At 57.2% G+C, this 17,169-nt stretch overlaps 1 protein-coding gene across 1 annotated transcript; it reads left to right on the top strand.

Annotated features, from left to right (window-relative positions):
- Positions 1–1,892: 1,892 nt before the first annotated feature.
- LOC142418832 (adenylate cyclase type 10-like) lies at positions 1,893–16,860 on the top strand. Its single transcript, XM_075521211.1, has 23 exons — positions 1,893–1,977; positions 2,294–2,382; positions 2,718–2,879; positions 2,948–3,139; positions 3,254–3,375; positions 3,989–4,065; positions 4,375–4,564; positions 5,500–5,552; positions 6,422–6,575; positions 7,291–7,483; positions 8,045–8,131; positions 8,573–8,856; positions 9,482–9,618; positions 10,476–10,592; positions 11,605–11,859; positions 12,549–12,894; positions 13,667–13,889; positions 14,284–14,391; positions 14,550–14,728; positions 15,436–15,597; positions 16,074–16,175; positions 16,329–16,459; positions 16,778–16,860. The coding sequence occupies exons 1-23, from the start codon at positions 1,893–1,895 to the stop codon at positions 16,858–16,860; spliced, it is 3,531 nt and encodes a 1,176-aa protein (XP_075377326.1).
- The last annotated feature ends 309 nt before the right edge of the window (positions 16,861–17,169 follow it).

The raw sequence follows: 17,169 nt of genomic DNA, 5'->3' as shown, positions 1-17,169 counted from the left end.
GAAAAGTTCAGCGATTGCGCCCACACAAAAGCTGCCCGCACGGACTGCTGTAGCTGGTTTTCACTGTCCCTTGGAACTGCATTCCCTGCCACACAGACATTCGCGTTCCCCATAAGCTTTTCTTGGTAATGGGGCAACACTGTGTATGTGACTCTCGCAGAGACCGGCTGCCAAATTTGAAACGTCCAGCGATTGCGCCCACACGAAAGCTGCCAGCACGGAATGCTGTAGCTGGTTTTCACTTTCCCTTGGAAATGCATTCGCTGCCACACAGACATTCGCTTTCCCCAAAAGCTTTGCTTGGTAATGGGGCAACACTGTGTATGTGTCTCTCGCAGAGCCCGGCTGCCAAATTTGAAACGTCCAGCGATTGCGCCCACACGAAAGCTGCCAGCACGGAATGCTGTAGCTGGTTTTCACTGTCGTTTGGAATTGCATTGACTGCCACACAGATATTCGCTTTCCCCAAAAGCTATCTTGGTAATGGGGCAACACTGTGAATCTCTCTCTCACAGAGCCCTGCTGCCAAATTCGAAACGTCCAGCGATTGCGCCCACACGAAAGCTGCCAGCACGGAATGCTGTAGCTGGTTTTCACTTTCCCTTGGAAATGCATTCGCTGCCACACAGACATTCGCTTTCCACAAAAGCTATCTTGGTAATGGGGCAACACTGTGTATGTGTCTCTCGCAGAGCCCGTCTGCGAAAGTCGAAACTTCCAGCGATTTCTCCCACACGAAAGCTGCCAGCAGGGAATGCTGTAGCTGGTTTTCACTGTCCCTTGGAACTGCATTCGCTGCCACACAGACATTCGCTTTCCCCAAAAGCTTTTGTTCGTAATGGGGCAACACTGTGTATGTGTCTCTCGCAGAGCCCGGCTGCCAAATTCGAAGCGTCCAGCGATTGCGCCCACACGAAAGCTGCCAGCACGGAATGCTGTAGCTGGTTTTCACTGTCCCTTGGAAATGCATTCGCTGCCACACAGACATTCGCTTTCCCCAAAAGCTTTGGTTCGTAAAGGGGCAAAAATTTTATCTCTCTCGCAGGGCCCGGCTGCCAAATACAAAACGTCCAGTGATTTCTCCCACACACAATCTGCCAGCACGGAATGCTGTAGCTGGTTTTCACTGTCCTTTGGAACTGCATTCGCTGCCACACAGGCATTCGCTTTCCCCAAAAGCTTTGGTTCGTAAAGGGGCAACACTGTGTATGTTTCTCTTGCAGAGCCCGGATGCCAAATTGGAAACGTCCAGCGATTGCGCCCACACGAAAGCTGCCAGCACGGAATGCTGTAGCTGGTTTTCACTGTCCCTTGGAACTGCATTCGCTGCCACACAGACATTCGCTCTCTGCAAAAGCTTTGCTTGGTAAAGGGGCAACACTGTGTATGTGTCTCTCGCAGAGACCGGCTGCCAAATTCGAAACGTCCAGCGATTTCTCCCACACGAAAGCTGCCAGCAGGGAATGCTGTAGCTGGTTTTCACTGTCCCTTGGAACTGCATTCGCTGCCACACACACATTCGCTTTCCCCAAAAGCTTTGCTTGGTAATGGGGCAACACTGTGGATCTCAGCTGAAGCTCTTGTGCTTCCATCTGAGGGGTAACTGTGGGCTGGGCTTGCTTCGTTTGCGGGGTCGGGAGGCACAGGAACGGTTTTGGCCCCATCAGCAATGTCCTCTGTGGTTCATGGAGCTGTTGTTGACAGGTGGGGGATGCTTGGATGATGCCTGCCCAGCTCCAGTGCTTCTGAGGAAGCACTGCTGTCCCATCCAGCCAGGTGGGCTTCTTGTCCCCTTTTCTGGGCAGTGACGGTGGAGGGCAGGCTCTGTCCCCTGGGACTCCTGCGGAGGCCAGTGGCAGTGCTTTCATTCTGTGTGTCTTCAGATTACGGGCATGGATCGGATGGCTTGGTCCGAACGCCAAGACGCTTCACACAAGCTTGTACGGCGCCCTGTGAGCCAGCGCTTGGAAAGGGAAGGTGAGTGCCAGCTTCAGCTTGTTCTGTGATTGCCCAGAAAGGTGGGGCCTGGCTGCTTCAGGGGCCAGAGAGGAGCCACCGGTGCCCTCTTCCCCCTTTCAGTTAGCACTCCTGCTTTTGGCCCTGCTGTGCATCAGCTGGGGCAGTCGCTGCTGCTGCCGCCTCCTTGCGGGGGGCAGCTCTGCCCTGAGCATCTTGGGGGGCAACATGAGCAAACGCAGAAGACTCTCGCTCCCCCGTTTCCAGTGCCAGCCCCTGCTTTCCAACACCTCGTAGTCCCATCCTCCCAGTGACCGCCTGCATTTTCTCTCCTCAGGTGCCATGAGGCCTGCTCTTCTCTTGCCCAGTGATCCTAGTGTGGAGGAGGTGCTTAGGAAGTACATACCAGGAGCTGCTCTCAGGAAGGTACGGCCAGGCCACCAGTGCTGGGGGCTGCATTTTTGGAGGGCAGAAGAAGTGGTGCATTGCAGAGATGGAGTTCTCACGAGAACAGACAAAAGATAATGCACCCTGAGGTGACAGTGCGGGGAAACTGAGCCAAGGGGCACCGGTGCTGCACCACTGTGTGCGCTGTCCTCAGAGAGAGATGGGTGGCGGGAGGCGGACTTCTGTCTCTCTGTCTTTTCCGTGGGTATGGTTCTGGATGTGCTGCGGACGTGACAGTGGGATAAATGGGAGGTTCCACTGAAGTCCCTAGAGCATCCCTGAGGGTTTCCCCTCGTGTCCATGCCTGTCCCAAGGTGGGGTGTTACCGGAGCACCTTTCTGTCCTTTGTCATTCGTGTGAGGATTCGGTATCTGCCTGCTGCAGGCTGGGCTGCCTGCCGGCCAATTGCACTGAGAGGAGGATTTATCCCTTCCTCTGGTAGTACCTGCTATCGCCAGTACGCCTGCTGTCCCTCGGTATCTGGTGTGGGCAGTACGGCCCCGGGAGAGCAGGCTGGTGAAGCCGTCGTGCTCTTGTCTTCCAGTTTGATGACAGAGTGCCGCTGGACCTCTTCTCTGAGCTACGGCCGGTCACCATCCTCTTTGTCCAACTGCACTTTGCTGCAGATACCGGCCCAGCGTGTCTCTGCACGATGCTCGACAATGCCATCAGGATGATGCTAGAAATCCTCTGCCCTCACAAGGGCGAAATCAACAAAGTCCTCCTGTTTGATAAAGTGAGTGTGGGGGAGGAATCGCCTCCCCCCACCCCGAGAGGGTGGGCAGTGAGCAAGAGGGAGAGACTCCTTCTTAGGCATGGTAGCAAGACGTGCTGCATCCGTCCTTGGCAGGGCTGCACGTTCCTCTGTGTGTTTGGACTCACTGGAGAAAAGCTGCCCTACAAGAGCCTTCACGCCTTGCAGAGCGCTCTTCAGATCTTTGACTCGTGCTCCACGATGCTCAAGAAAATAGAGTGAGTGTGTGGCGGGGCTGTGGGGGGTGCACGCTGCCTGGGACAGCGCAAGGGGGCTTACCAGAAAGAGACGTGCCTTCTAGCTTGCCCTGCCTTGTCCCTGGCAAGAAGGAAGCAGTGCCCTGAGAGGTGGCAGGCGACCCCTGGGCTTAGCCCACGGCAGCCAGGCGGAGTCCCTCCAAGCACACCCTGCTAGCCACTGCGCTGGAAAGAGCCCTCGCAAGGGCGAGAGGCTCCTTGGTGCCAGAGGCAGGCCCTTGTGGGCGACTGGCCCGTGAACGGGGACGGGGCCCAGCCACCTGATCTCAAGGTGCTGTCATCGCAGGTGGTGACATGGTGGGCGCCTTCTTCCCTCCCTCTTTGCTCACGAGAGGGCTGTGGCCTTCTGCAGGTCGCAGCTCAGGGAATGTGGCCTCAGGGGAAGTGTCGAAAACTTCCTGCATGTGCTCTACCCCTATCCCTTGTCCTTTGCAACCCGGGTGTGTTGCGCCCCTGAACTCTCCACGTCCCCAAGACCTGCGCTGGCAGGGCAGGACGGCAGGTGGCCCAGGCTAGCACCGAGGGGAGTGCACCTGGGGCGCTGCTGAAGCCGTACTGTTTCCCTGTGTGCCAGGGCAGTGTCTGTTGCCGTTACCAGCGGGATGGTGTTCTGCGGAGTCACTGGCCACCTTGTGAGGCATGAATACACAGGTACGAGGCGTGTGTCTGAGGCGCGGTAGGCTGGCATGGGCCTGCTTAAGCATAGCAGTCTGGAAGAGGAAGGCGGGCTGGGAGAGGGCTTGCCCGGCAGCGGGTCAGGAACGGCGCAGGCGGCCCCAGTCCTGGCCCGGAGTGGGAGAATGGGCTCCATGGCCGGTTGTTCTCCTGGGTTCTGCTGACCCCGCTGTGGGGTCGGCCTGTGCTGGAGGCAAGGCAGCCATTGGCCCGGAAGGTCGCCACGGGGCTGGTGGCACAGGTACATCAACGCATGCTCTCTCTCTCTCTCTCTCTCTCTGGCAGTCATTGGCCAGAAGGTGAATTTGGCAGCCCGGATGATGGTTCACTACCCTGGGCTGGTGTCCTGTGATGCAGCGACGTACGCCGCCTCTCAGCTGCCCCCTTACTACTTCAAGGAGCTGCCGGAGAGAAAGATGAAAGGCCTTAGCCATCCTGGCACTGTCTATCAATATGTGGGGATCACCGAGAAGAGGTGAGCGTCCTCTGAGAGGGCTGGATGAGGGGACGGTGGCACCAAGGGTGCAGCCTTGGCCAGCAGAGAGGAGTTCTGCAGAGAGAGACCAAGCTGGTCTCCCTTCCCTGTGGCTGAGACAGTCGGAAGCCCTGGTGTGGGAAGCTTTTTGCCTCTCTCCCCTGCTGTCTCCTGCTGCTGAGAGAGCAGGAGTGAAGCCACAGGGATGGGGAAGGTTTGTCTGTCTTGGTAGACGCAACGTGACCTTGCAGGCTTTGACCAAATGGCTTTTGACTGTGCTTTCTGTGCTGTGCTTGCTCCACCACGTGCCCTGCTAATGCTGACCCAAGGAGGTTTTTGTCCCGGCTGCTTCCAAGCAGGAAGCTTTGGGCCAGTCAGGTTCCCATGGGGAAATGTGGACCATTGGCACACTCTTCCTCACGTCTTCCTGCTGAAATCTCGGCTCTTCCTCTGGGCCAGGATTTGACCTTCTCTTTGGATGACGGTTTGAATGTTAACATTGCCGTCTCGTTGAAACTACAGGAAGACTTGAGCCAAAGGCGCGAGGTGCTTGGCGTCCCAACCTGTTCAGTGACACAAGCCCTCCTTTCCAAGACACTTGTTTTTCTTGGCCAACGTGGTAAAGCTGCCTGCTAGGCAACAGCACACCCCGGCTTCTTTCACATGTCTCCGATTTCTCTGGATTTGGCCTGTGGTGATGGACTCTTGATACGTTCTCCTGTCCCCCCGTGGCCGTTGGGCTTCTTTATGCTTGAAGCTGTCCTAGGGTGCAGCTTGAACTTTGGCTGGGGGAGTGTGCAGGGGATAACTTGCTGCTCGAAAGAAAAGCAGGTACCCAAGGAGCACATCCTGCCCCTCCGCGCCAGGCTGCTTCTGTATGTGCCCTGGCTTCTCATCAGCTAATTGACTTGTGTTTTCTTTTCCCCTGCTTCTAGCATATTTGGCATGGCTCTTACCAAGGAGAGGTCAGAGTACGTCCCCTTGCTGGGTAGGTGGAGAACGCCTTGCTCTTCTGAACCCCAGTTTCTTCCCCTTGGTAACTTTTAGTGCCACGCTGGGAAGGGAGAAGCTTTTGTCAGGGATGGCATGACGTGCAGCAGCCCTAAGGAAGCGCTGCCTGTCTTGGCCCCTCCTTGGTGGGCATTTTGGGGTGGAAAGCAGGGGGAGGCACCTGGTGCTCGCTGCTGTGCTCCAGGCCTGGTACGAAGGTTCCTTTCAACTATGGAGCTGCTCACAGCCTGGGGGCTAAACTGATCCCTGTCTTTGGGATGAGGAAAGAGATTTCCTTCTGCCAGACGGACGGAGAGTTTTGGGAGTGGGTTCTCCCCCTTGTACTCCTCAGAGTTCCTTTCTTGGCAGCATCTGGGGCATAGACATGGAAATGTCAGGACCCACGGGATGCCTCGAATCACTCGGCATCTTGCCGGATGTTTTGGGCCCTGTTATGGGTTAACCCCGGTAGGCAGCTCAGCCCCACAGAGCCGCTCGCTCCCCACGGTGGCATGGGGAAGAGAACCGGAAGGGTGAAAGTGAGAACACTGGTGGGCTGAGATACAGAGAGCTTAATAGGTAAAGCAAAAGCTGCGCATGCGTGCAAGGCAAACGCAGGCATTCATTCACTGCTTCCCATTGGCAGGCAGGTGCCTAGCCCTTTCCAGGAAAGCAGGGCCCGCCACCGCTCTGAGGAAGGCAGAAGTGCAAAAGCTGGGATGAGGGGGCAGGAAGGAGGCCTGGGTGCAGGCAGGCTGGCGGATGTGGTGGCGGGGAGGGAAGCTGCGGTGGAGGGTGCCAGGAAAAGGGACGGCTCTTTGCTTTTCAGCACGCCCCAGCAGCTCGTTTTCTTGTTTGTCGTCACAGGTCGGGAGAAGGAGGTTGACCTCTTTGTCAGCTGCTTGAAAGCCTATGAGGATTTAGGAGAAGGGCACATCCTGGCATTTGAGGGCACGGTGGGCTCCGGAAAGAGCCACTTACTTACTGAACTGGCCTATTTAGGCCAGGCTGCGGGCCACAGGTACAGGTTTCTGACTTGTAGCTTTGGGACACTGCCCCTGCCCATCCCCTGACAGCCATGGAACACTCCAGCCCCTCTGGCAGCGTGCCTGGCCCTTGGACTGCAGCCTCCCGAAAAAGCCTCCTGGAGACACTCCCTAGGAGCATGTGCGTGCTCTGCTCCTGCCTCCGCCTCTTCGGGGAGCTGGAGGTGGCTTCTCTGAGCCATGGCCTTTCCTCCTTCACCTCTGGGCCAGGCACAGATAGAAGGAAAGAGCCCAAGCTCAGTGCTTTTCATCTGACGCCAGACCCAACAGACAGCAGGGTGGCCTGCCTCAGAAGCTCTGCCTGTTTCCCAGAAGGAGCACTGCCCAGAAGGGGCAGAAAAGCCTTCCTGTGGTCTGGGAGGTGGCCTGCTGAGGTCTGGAGCCCAAAGGCAAACTCACCACTTGCTCCATCCTTGCCTCTTAGCCCCGTGAGTTCCTCTGCCGGGGGGACGTAGCGAGACCTGGGCCGGTGCTGCAGAGACACAGCGTCTCGACCCAGCTCTCCCAGTGGCTTGGCAGCAACTGCCCCCCTGTGCCCTTTCCCATATGAGGAGCAAAAAGCTTGGCCTTCTCTGGGAAGCACTTTGAGATGGGTGGCTGAAGAGCCCCCCGCAAGGGCATCTCCACCCTTTTTGTCTTAGAAGGCTTGGGCTGTCGGGGATCTCAGTCCCGTCTGCTTTTGCATGGCAGGGTGGTTGCCGTGGAACTGCTAGAGGTCAACGTGAGGCAGTCCTTCTCTGCCATCCGTACGCTGATGGCCAGGGCCCTGGGCCTGCAGGACTGTGAACTGTGCAGTGACAGGCAGCGCATGCTGCAGACAAAGCTCCGAGGGACAATCGAAGAGAGCAGCTATTGCCTCCTCAATGACATTTTCCTCATCGAGGTGAGAGCGAGAGGCCTCTCTGGCCCTGGAGAAGGCCTTCTCCTGAGCTTTTCTGGGTCAGACGTTGTGAGGGCGTGCTGCTGGGAGTGCCTTAGCTCAGGGGTGGGAATCGCGGGGGTCGTACCACACGTTTCCCATTCTGGGGCCCGGGGGGCTCCCTGTCTGTGTTGAGTTCACGTCCCACGCTGCATCCGGCAGTGGCCGGTGCCTTGTTCAGCGGGTGCTGAACAAGGTGGAAGTGGCATTGGAGAGAGGCTGTTGCTGACCTCGTGCTGAGGTCACCGCTATGTGAGCGGTCTGCTCCAGGCAGCCCAAGATTCCCGCAGCCTGAGAACCAGCTCTTCAGCCCACCCCCAAGCCCCAGCTCTGCCAGAGACCCTCAGCAGAGGGCCTCTGCTTTAGGCTGCAGGTGAAGGCCCCACCGTGGCCCTTTGCACTTGTGCTGGGGAGAGGTAAGGCGCTGAGGCCAGCAGAGGTGGTTTGCGCTGCGGTCTTGCTTGGTGGGTAGGTGTGTGCCTAGCCCCGGAGTGATGTTTCTCCCTGACTTGCTTTTCCGGCCAGTTTCCCGTTTCGGACGAGGTTCGCGAGATGTGCGAAACTCAAAGAAAAACAGAATTGCACACGACTTTGGCAAAAGTGCTAGAGAAGGTGAGCATTTCTCCTTCCTTCCTCCTGGGTCAGAGAAGGAAAACAAGCCTGCCGGCTGCGGGCTCTGTACCACAGCAGTGTGAGCGGGCGGGAGGACCACGCCTCTGGGTCATTGCCATTCAGGGCCTGAGAAACCCCCCACCCCCCACCTCCCCACCGCAGCCCCACAAACACACCCAATAACTTTCCTCCCATCAGGTGTGCCCTGGAGGAGAAACAATGTCTTCTGCATTCCCTTGCCCAAGCTCCCTCCTTCTGCAGGGCAAGTGATGTTAGGTGTGACCTTAAAGTCTCAAACAAATGAAGTCAGCGTCTAAGCAGGGAAGTGGTTGGGGAGAGACTTCAGAGCATCCTCTCAAGAGACAGAGGCTAAATCTCCTCCCCTGGAAGACACTGGAGAAGCCACTGGATTCCCCTCAGAACAACCTGCTTTTTTTTCAGACCATTGGAGGAGAATTTGGCATATTTGTCATCGACAATGCCCATTTCATCGACTCTGCCTCCTGGAGTATCATGTCACCCGTGCTCCGAAACGTCTCCCTCTTCATGGTCGTGAGCTTAGCTCCGGGCTACACAAGAACAGAGAGCTTTTGGAAAGCCGCAGCAGGCAGCACAAGGTCCCAGAAAATCACCTGTCTTCATCTGGACAAGCTGAAACCTTCAGCTGTGGTGCAGAAAGCCTGCCAGGACCTTGGAGTGGACACCATCTCCAGGGATCTAGCAAGGTAAGTTGGAGGCAGGGGAGCTCTTCCTGAGGGCTTGAACCTATGGAAGGGAACATGGAAGGGAACCAGCCCCCCGGGAAAGGGAGCACAGGGCCGCTAGAAGCATCAGTGACTCTAGCGAGTACTGGACGTGGGTTGCTTGTTACGCCTCACCCTGGCAGGCGTGAGCTGAGAGTGGGCAACTGCCTAGAGATGGAGCGTGGGAAGTGTCCGCCCTTCGCTGTTGCACAGGGAAGAAGGGAGGAAGAGTCCCGAGCCCAAGCGTGGCTGGGGTGTGAAAAGGCCTTGGTCTAGGTGGCCAGGCTGTGGGGGAGATTCCCTGGGGCAGAGGTCTGCCCTGCTGCCAGAGAGGGTCGAGGCTCCTGAGGAGAGGAAAGGCAGGGCTCGCTGCTCTGTGCTTTGGGCATTGACCACAATTCTTTTCCCATGGACTTCAGCGAAGGCTGGAGGTTCAGGGGGGCCCAAAAGCCCAAGCCAGCGGGAGGACCATCCCTTTCAAAAGTGAGGTGTAGCTCTGGCGAAGATGCTGGCTACCCTGATATGCCCGAGTGGCTCGCCGCCCACCTGAACCATGTTTCACCTTACTTTCCCTGTGCTGGCCACTGCCGGGTCTGCTCCTGTCCAGGTTCCTGATCCAAAGGAGCTCGGGGATCCCATATTACTGCGAGGAGCTGCTGCGCTGCCTTCGTTGCAACAACATGCTCTTGTTCCGCACCCGGAGGCACGGTGAAAAAGTAGAGGACAACTGGGAGAGCCTGATCAGTAAGCACCTTTGCTGCTGACTAGCGAGTTGCTGTGGCGCATTCTCCACAGCACAGTCTTGCGCCGTCATTCCCCCATGGATCTGGGCAGAGTCAGATCCTGCAGCAGTGCAGGACTTGGTCTGGCGGAGGTGTGGGCTCCTGCATGCCTTGTTTTGGGCCAGCCAAAGCAGGGGCTAGCGAGTTCTGGTGGCTTGGAGAGGCCTAAATTCTTAGGGTGGGGGGTGGGGGGCTAAAACACAGGGGAAATCGTTCCGAAGCACGTGTGTTTCTTAGGCATTCTGATGGGCGTGTAATTTACCTTGGCCAAACACCGGCTCACTTGAGAACAAACCCCAGCTTGAGGGGAGGGACGGGCCTGGGAAACTTGAATCCAAAACCATAAATCTCCACAAAGGTGCTGGTAACGGAAGAAAACGGTGGTAATGCCACCGAGAGGGCAATGCCAGCCAGAGTGCCGTGGCCTTGGGAACAGCCAGGACTGACGCTACATTTTGCATGATCAGCGGCAACTTCCCTGGCTGTGGAGGTAGCACTGGCAAAGGCAGCAGTGCTGCTGCTTTCTGTCCCGGGGCGTTCAGTCGCCCCCTGGGAAGTCTGGAAGCTTTGACTGTTTGGGAAAGCTGGTCTGAAGGCAGAACGTCTTGGGGAGGGCTATGCAAAGAAACGCTTGCAGTGGGAACTGTTTTGCTCTGCTTCATGGCCACGTGATTAAGCGCAGGCAGGTCAGGGTGCCCGCACTGGCCCACGTAAGGTGGGACTTGTCCCATCTCAGGTGAATTTTGAAAGGTTTGCAAGCTGCAAGTCACTTTGCAAATGGCCTTATTTGTGCTCTCCTGCTCCACCCAGCTTCTGCAGTCGAGGCTTCACCCCTGGCAGCAACCTCGAGCTCGGGCGAGGGGAATGAGGGCAGGGTCTGCTTCATCAGACCAGATGCGAACCTGGAGAGCGCCGTGCTGCCTGCCACCTTGAAAGGTGAGGGGCCGAGCGCCGCTCTGCCGGCTCGCGGCTGTGCTGGGGCCCCTTCCCGGGGCATCGGCTAGAGGGAGGCTGGTCATCTGCGTGCTGCAGAGTCACCCTCTCAGCTTGGGGGCTCTGCTGGGAAGTGGCTCCGGTCCAACTAGAAACAGGCCTGGGGCTGCGGGCAGCCTACTGGGCATGGACCAGCTGTGAGCCTGCTGGCTGCTTTCCAGCAGCAGGTAGGCGAGAAAAGGTTCTTGGTGCAACAGTAGAATGACTCCCTTTTCTCACCGAAACAAATCCGCTGCTGGGAAAAATCTTTGACTTGCCTCTGATTCAACTTTGAACAGGGCTTCTACCTCGCTATTCTAAGTTCCCCAGCTAACGCTGGTCTCAAGGCACTTAATCCAAACCAAATCCTTTTTTTTTTCTGTGGCTTGGCACGGAAATCCCCCCGAAGCCAGGGGACCTGGATGGGGGAACCGTCAATGAGTGTCCCTCCTCTCTAGCCAGAGCCATTTGTATGAGCCCTGAAGAAACGTCATGCCAAAGCATGCCTGCTATGAAGTTGCTTTGTCCAAAAAAACAAAAAGGAAGAAGACCACAAGAAAGGAATAGTTTCATCTGGCCAAGTTAAGACAACCGTTGTGGGGAGCTCTGAGTCCGCCTCTGAGCTGCAGTGGGGAAAGTTCTCTGTCCTCTGTGTGCACGGTTGGGCCAAAACCTACTCCAGATCTGGTAGGGCGTATCATGGGATGCATGAACCTGCTGGATCCTGCCCTGCTCAGCCTTGGTGGGGGGGCGTTTGTTTGAGCGTCTCGCTTTTCCGCAGGCCTTGTGGCCTACGATTCCAACAGGAGCGGAGCCACTCTGAAGATGCCTCCCCTGGGTTGCGATTGCCCAGCAGGTGCAGTCCCAAGGAGAGGAGGCCAAAGCCTACCCCATTTCATGTGTTGAAACTTTCCAGCCTGTCCAGCCTGAGCATGGGGAACAGGCAAGAGAGAGATGTGGTGCTTCTTTTTGACAGAGATTGTGCTGGCTCAGCTGGACCGGATCAAGCTGCTGAAGCAGATGGTTTTGAAGTTTGCAGCTGTCATCGGGCCAGTGTTTACCACCCAGCTGCTGTCACACATCCTTCCCGCTGGCATCAGGCACAAGATGAATTGCTTGTTGGACATGCTGGTGAGGGACAACATCCTTAAGTGGCTGAAAAACCCAGAGGTGCCAGAAGATGTCCAAGGTCCTCCCAAGGGGCCAGCCACCTCTCTGCAGGCAGAGAGCGGTAAGTGGTAGCAGTAAGGTGGACAAGGGAGCTCCCAGCTGTGTCCCGGCGGGGCTCCCCAGGGCATGGTGCGCTTCCCCCTGGTGATGGGTGGCGGGAGCTCAGGCAGGCACGGCCGTTTGGGATGGGTTGTTCAGAGATCTTACAAGTCACTCTCAAAGCACAACAGCTTTGCGCTGGAGGGAAGTTCCCACCAGCCATCCCAAGTGCCTCTGCTCCCCTGCCTCCAAGCGCTGCTCGTAGCGCAGGTGTGGGAGGACATGTGGAATCCCTGACATCCTCTCCCAGCTGCCTGCAGCATCCAGATCAAAGATGCCCTCCAGAGTGCCCCGGGGCCTTCAAAAGGCTTTTATTCAGCTTTGATTCCCCTGTGGCACAGCAGGGGAAGCTCAGGAGGCTGGGGACTGCCTTGCCAGGAGCGGGGAGAAAGCACTGGCCAGGGCTTGCTTCGGCTGGCGGCACTATCCCTAGCTCCTGCTTGGAGCGCAGCTGAGCACTGTGTCCCCAGGGCTGTGCTAGCGTCAGCAAGGCAAGCCGGGCCCTTTTGCCCCGTGCTGCAAGGCTTGGTGTGCAGCAGCGCTGGTTCGCCGCCAAGGATGCGCACCAAGGCATGACTTTTGTGCCCCGGCTGGGATGGCCCTGAGCCCTGGTCCCAGCTTGGGCTGATGCCAAAGCCCTTTGCCTTGCAGGTGTGGGGCGTCCCTCTCCGAGCAAGAAGACCGTGGAGCGGCAGTCTGGCGTCCTGGCCTTCTGTGTTCTGCTGCTGCGGGAGGCTGCCTATGAGCTGTGGCCCGAGAGTCAGCGGGTCGCCTTGCACCGCAAGTGTGCCGCTTTCCTGGAGCGGTACGCACACAAATGCAAGAGCTGCAGCCAAGGGGACTTTGTTGCCTTCCACCGCTTCGCCGTCCCCAGCACCCAGGACGGAGGGAGCTGTCAGGCCCCTGCTGACCAGGACGACTCGCGCAGCTGGGAGGCCTTGGTGCTCGCAGGAGAAGAGCTGAAGAGGGATAGGACCCACGCCGCTGAGGGTATGCTGTGCACCATGCTCCGCAGCCCGGGCTCTCCAGGAGGCCAGGGGTGTGTGCTGGGGATCGGGTGGGAGTAGATCTGCTAGGGATGAGCCCGGGAGGTGAGGACGACCACTGCAGACTTTCCTCAGTGTGTTGGGACTCTTGCAAGGATCCTTGCAAGCCCACTGGGAAAGGGAGAGCAGCTCTTAGCCCGGGGTATGTGAGGAGGTATCTAACCCCCTGTTTCCTTTCCAGATGCTGCAGATGCTCTGCAGCAGCAGCAGCAGGCTTTCATGGAGGAGGATTTTGGGTGAGCAGACAAGGTTTTGATTATTTTTGAAGCCAGTGAGTTCCAGGTCTCCAGAGGAGCAAAGGAAGCACCGGCATTTGGCTGCCGGTTGTGACGCTAGCTTAGGGCTTTCTGTGGGGTGGGAGCTGGGAGGAGATGGCCATGGAGTTAAGAGAGTGCTTGAGGAAGCCCGTGGGCTCAGAGGGATGGTCACACTACACTGGCGAGCCCTTGCTTTCCAGTTCCTACAGAGTAGCGCTGCAAAAGCTGCAGGGGAAAAGCCGCCACAGGGACTCGGGTGGTTTGCCTGTGGGAGGTGACAGAAAGCCCAGCTTGTCTTTTTCTTCCTACCTACAAAGCACCTGTTTGAGTCCTGCCTGCCCGTGGCCTCGTGCTCTGCTTTGAACAAAGGGCTTCTGATGCAGTCTCTGTGGGGAGAAAGACCAGGATAGGTGACGCCCGTGTATTCTTTGCTCTCTTCTTCCCCTGGGAACTGTCCTCTGACTAGTGTGGCATGGCGGTTTCTGGCAAGGAGCGAACAGACAACTGAGCTGCCCAGCAAGACCGACGGGAAGCACAACGGCGCACGCTCATGTGAATGCAAAGCCATCGTGGAATCGGTGCTTGTGCCTTTGGCTCGCCACTACACGGCAATGGGCGATGCTGCCAGAGCCTTTTACTACCTTCTGGAGTGTGCGGCTGCCTACCTGCATGTCTCCAACAGCTACATGGTGAGTTGCCCTGCTTGCCAGCACCCGCTGTGCACGGAGTCCTCTCAGTCGCCTGGCTCTGGGCAGGACAACTTCCCCGTTGCAATAGGGCATGCCTTCGCGGGGTCTCGGAAGGGAAACGTTGGGGTCAGATGCTGACTTTTTCCTCCGGTTTGCCTCTTCTGCGGCAAGAGACACAGGGCACTGTGCCCTTAGCACGAGGGGCGTTAGGAGGGAGGCGGTCTGAAGGATGACTGGTGCCTGTGCTCTGAGCCAGCGTGACTGTGTTTGAGCGGGCAGCACCAGGGGGAGAGACAGGCCCTCTTCAGACAGATGCCAGAGGCAACGGGGGAGGACGAGGCTGGCCATGGGCTCTGCACCCACGCTCACCTGCTCTCTGTGTGCTTGCGCAAAGGCTCTCGTGAAGCTGAACGAAGCAGAGGTCCTGAGGAACTCGGTGGAGGAGAAAGCGAATGTGATAGCCCGCTTTGAAGAGGCCACCTTCTTCAGCCTCAAAGGGGAGGTAAAGAGACGGGGAGGTCTGGAGGGATCTCCTGGGGGATGGAGCTGGATGCCTTCCCCAGTTGCAGAGGACATCGCTGGCATGTCCAGCCGCTGGCAGATTCCTGCAGTCTCTTAGGCAACTAGTCCATATCGGGATGTTTCCCTTTTCCTGTGCAGGTCTGCTGTCATCTGGGACGCATGAAGCTGGCAAAGAAAATGATCAGGGAGGCTTTGAGCCTGCTCAAAAGGCAGTTCCCCCGGACCTCCGTTGGAGCCTTTGTGGAGTCTCAGGCGGAAGAGTTGCAGTGTGCCGCTTATGTTGCCAGAAGAGCATCCTCCCTTCCGCAGGAGGCCCGGTAAGAAGCAGAACTGAGAACCCAGGGGAGGAAGAGCCATTTCCTACCTCATCCCAGGCATCTGGGCCCAGACCTGCCTACACTTGAGGCCACACCTAACCTGGCGCATAGGCCTCAGCAGGACCGAGGCATTAAGGAGCGATGTGCGGGTAGAACAGGGAACGGCAGAGCCCCACACTGTCCCCCTCCCTCCCTCCTACCCTCCCTCCCTCCCCGTGCAGCCCTGGGAACAAAGCACGCCTTTGGGTAAAAAGCAGCTTGCAGCTGGGGATGTGTCTCTAGCACGTGTTGGCTGCGGCAGGGGGTTGGTGGTAGCTGGGAGCAGAGAGCTGTAAACAGGGAGTGGAGGCTGAAGAGGGGCAGGGGTCTGGAGGCAGGACCAGAAGGACATGGGGAAGGAGCAGGAGGTGGAGGTGAGGTGTGAGAATGAGGAAGCTCAGAGGGCGATACCCCTTTTCCTGCCGGTTCCCGGCTTTGCTTGGCTCCCCTGGGGCTGTACTGCCAACACGCCCTCTCGAGCGGTCAGCTTCCCCCGGCAGCACTTCTTTGTTTGCCCCCTTCCGCTCCGGCAGCCCTCCCTCCATCAGCTCCCTTTCCTCCGAGGAGGTGTAACTGGCTTGTCTGCCGCCCTGCTTTCCCCTGGCCCTGTCCGATTTCACACTGTACAGCCAGAGCCTCTGGGCCCAGCAGTTTCTCTTGTGTGGCAGGAAGAAGAGGCTAGCCTGGCTGCTGCGGCAGAGCTGCTGCCTTTCCTTACTGGAGCACCTCTTCAGCCTGGAAGGTACTTCCAGCGGACGGATGTTCTCCCGCCTGGCAGCGTGCATGAAGGCCAACACGGACAGGGCAGCGGACTGCTATCAGGCAGCAGAGTCCCGCCACAGATAGACCTAAAACAGAAGGGTGGAAATGAAGTTATCTAATTAAACATCTCTTTATTATGACCTCTGTTGTCGAGCCTTTCTTTCTGAGGCACGGAAAGATACACTATCTTATTGTTTCTCTTGAGGGCTACTGTTGCTCCATCAGCAATGGCTACAGCTCTCTCGCAGACCCTGGTGCAAACACACGATTGAAGACACTTCTGATTTCGGGTCACATTAAAAGCAGAGGCCCTCTAAAACCCTAGCCCTCTCTGTTGCTCTTGTTCCTCACCACCCACGGATGGTCAGCCGGCTACTGCTGCTCCCTATCTTTCCCCAGCTAAAGGGGAGCAGAAACCTGTTTAAAAAGGCACGGGTGACAGGCAAAGCCCCAGATGCCCAGGGGACTTTGGACAGCTATCTCCAAAGCTTTTGCCTTGTCTGAACCCGTCAGGGGACTCAAAACAACACACCCTTCTGCCTAGCATTGCCCCCAAGTCAGCGTCTGCAGCAAAACTCTACAAACCATTATGGTGTATAAGCAGCGCTGCAGACACTGGGGAAAAATGGGGGGACTCGGCACGCAGGTAGGTCATACGTCCGCTCCTCCTTCCCTTCCAGCTGGCAGCACTCCTTCTAGCAGCAGAACTCCTTAGGCTCCTCCCCTCTGCCTGCCTACCAATGGCTTTGCCATGAGAAGGGTTTGCGTCTGGAGGTTATCTTCTGCGCTTCGCACGCAGGCACCTGGCAGACTTCAAAACTGTGGGCATAGCTACAGGTGTGCTGGCTGAGATGGGCAGGAGCTCACTGGCGAAATGCAGCTCAGTTAGGGACCTGCAGAATGGCAGGGGCTTCATTCAAGGAGCTTCCAGTCACCTGCAGGAGCTCTGCATATGCAGCTTTCTCCCTGGCACCCTCCGTGGCACAGAATTTCCATGGCCACCACAGAAACCTCAGGCGTGCCGAGCTTACAGCTGTGCCACGCCTTCTGGTCCAAAAGCTTCCGTTTCTCCACACAGGCGTTAAGCAGGACTGGGGTCCCTCTGGCTGCACGTAATGGCATCCCTGCTGCCAGCTGGGACCGTCAGTATGTGTGGCATCTACCTCCATGGCCACTTGTGCCTTCAGCTAGGAAGGCTGTGGCTGTGCCACAAACGATTGCCTTCCGCCTTACGTTTCTGTCTTACAGGGTGTGAATTTGGATGTCCAGCCGGCTGCTTGAACGTTGCAGATTTTCACCGGCACTGGCATGCACTGCCCTCCTCAGACTAGCTCCTTGCAAACTCCACCATCTTTTCCATCCTTTCCAAATGGTATCTATATTGCGAACAGACACCTGCAAAGAAATACCTGAGCGTAACAAAAAGGTTTGGTGGAAAAAATAAAATAGAACAAACATATGTATTTGTCTGTAGCCGTTCTTCTTCTTCCTCCCTCTTTTTCCTCTCCCCTATTCTTTCTTCTTTAATCTCTACTCGGCTTTAATTTCTACTCTTTCTTTAATCTCTACTCGGCAACGAGTGGCTGAGTGGGACTAATGTATCTGGCATTTCATGTGACCCTGGAGCTCCCTATCAGTGC

The sequence above is a fragment of the Mycteria americana genome, chromosome 19, assembly GCF_035582795.1.
Source record: "Mycteria americana isolate JAX WOST 10 ecotype Jacksonville Zoo and Gardens chromosome 19, USCA_MyAme_1.0, whole genome shotgun sequence".
NCBI classification, from domain to species: Eukaryota; Metazoa; Chordata; class Aves; order Ciconiiformes; family Ciconiidae; genus Mycteria; species Mycteria americana.
The sequence above is the reverse complement of the archived record's forward strand: the minus strand, read 5'-3'. Positions and strand labels throughout refer to the sequence as shown.

Coding starts and splice junctions, on each gene's coding strand:
- LOC142418832 (XM_075521211.1), top strand. CDS start 1,893: ATGGATCGGATGGCTTGGTCCGAACGCCAAGACGCTTCACACAAGCTT. Junction 2,383..2,717: donor CAGGAGCTGCTCTCAGGAAG/GTACGGCCAGGC, acceptor GCCTGTCCCAAG/GTGGGGTGTTACCGGAGCAC. Junction 12,895..13,666: donor CACGCCGCTGAGGGTATGCT/GTGCACCATGCT, acceptor TCCTCTGACTAG/TGTGGCATGGCGGTTTCTGG.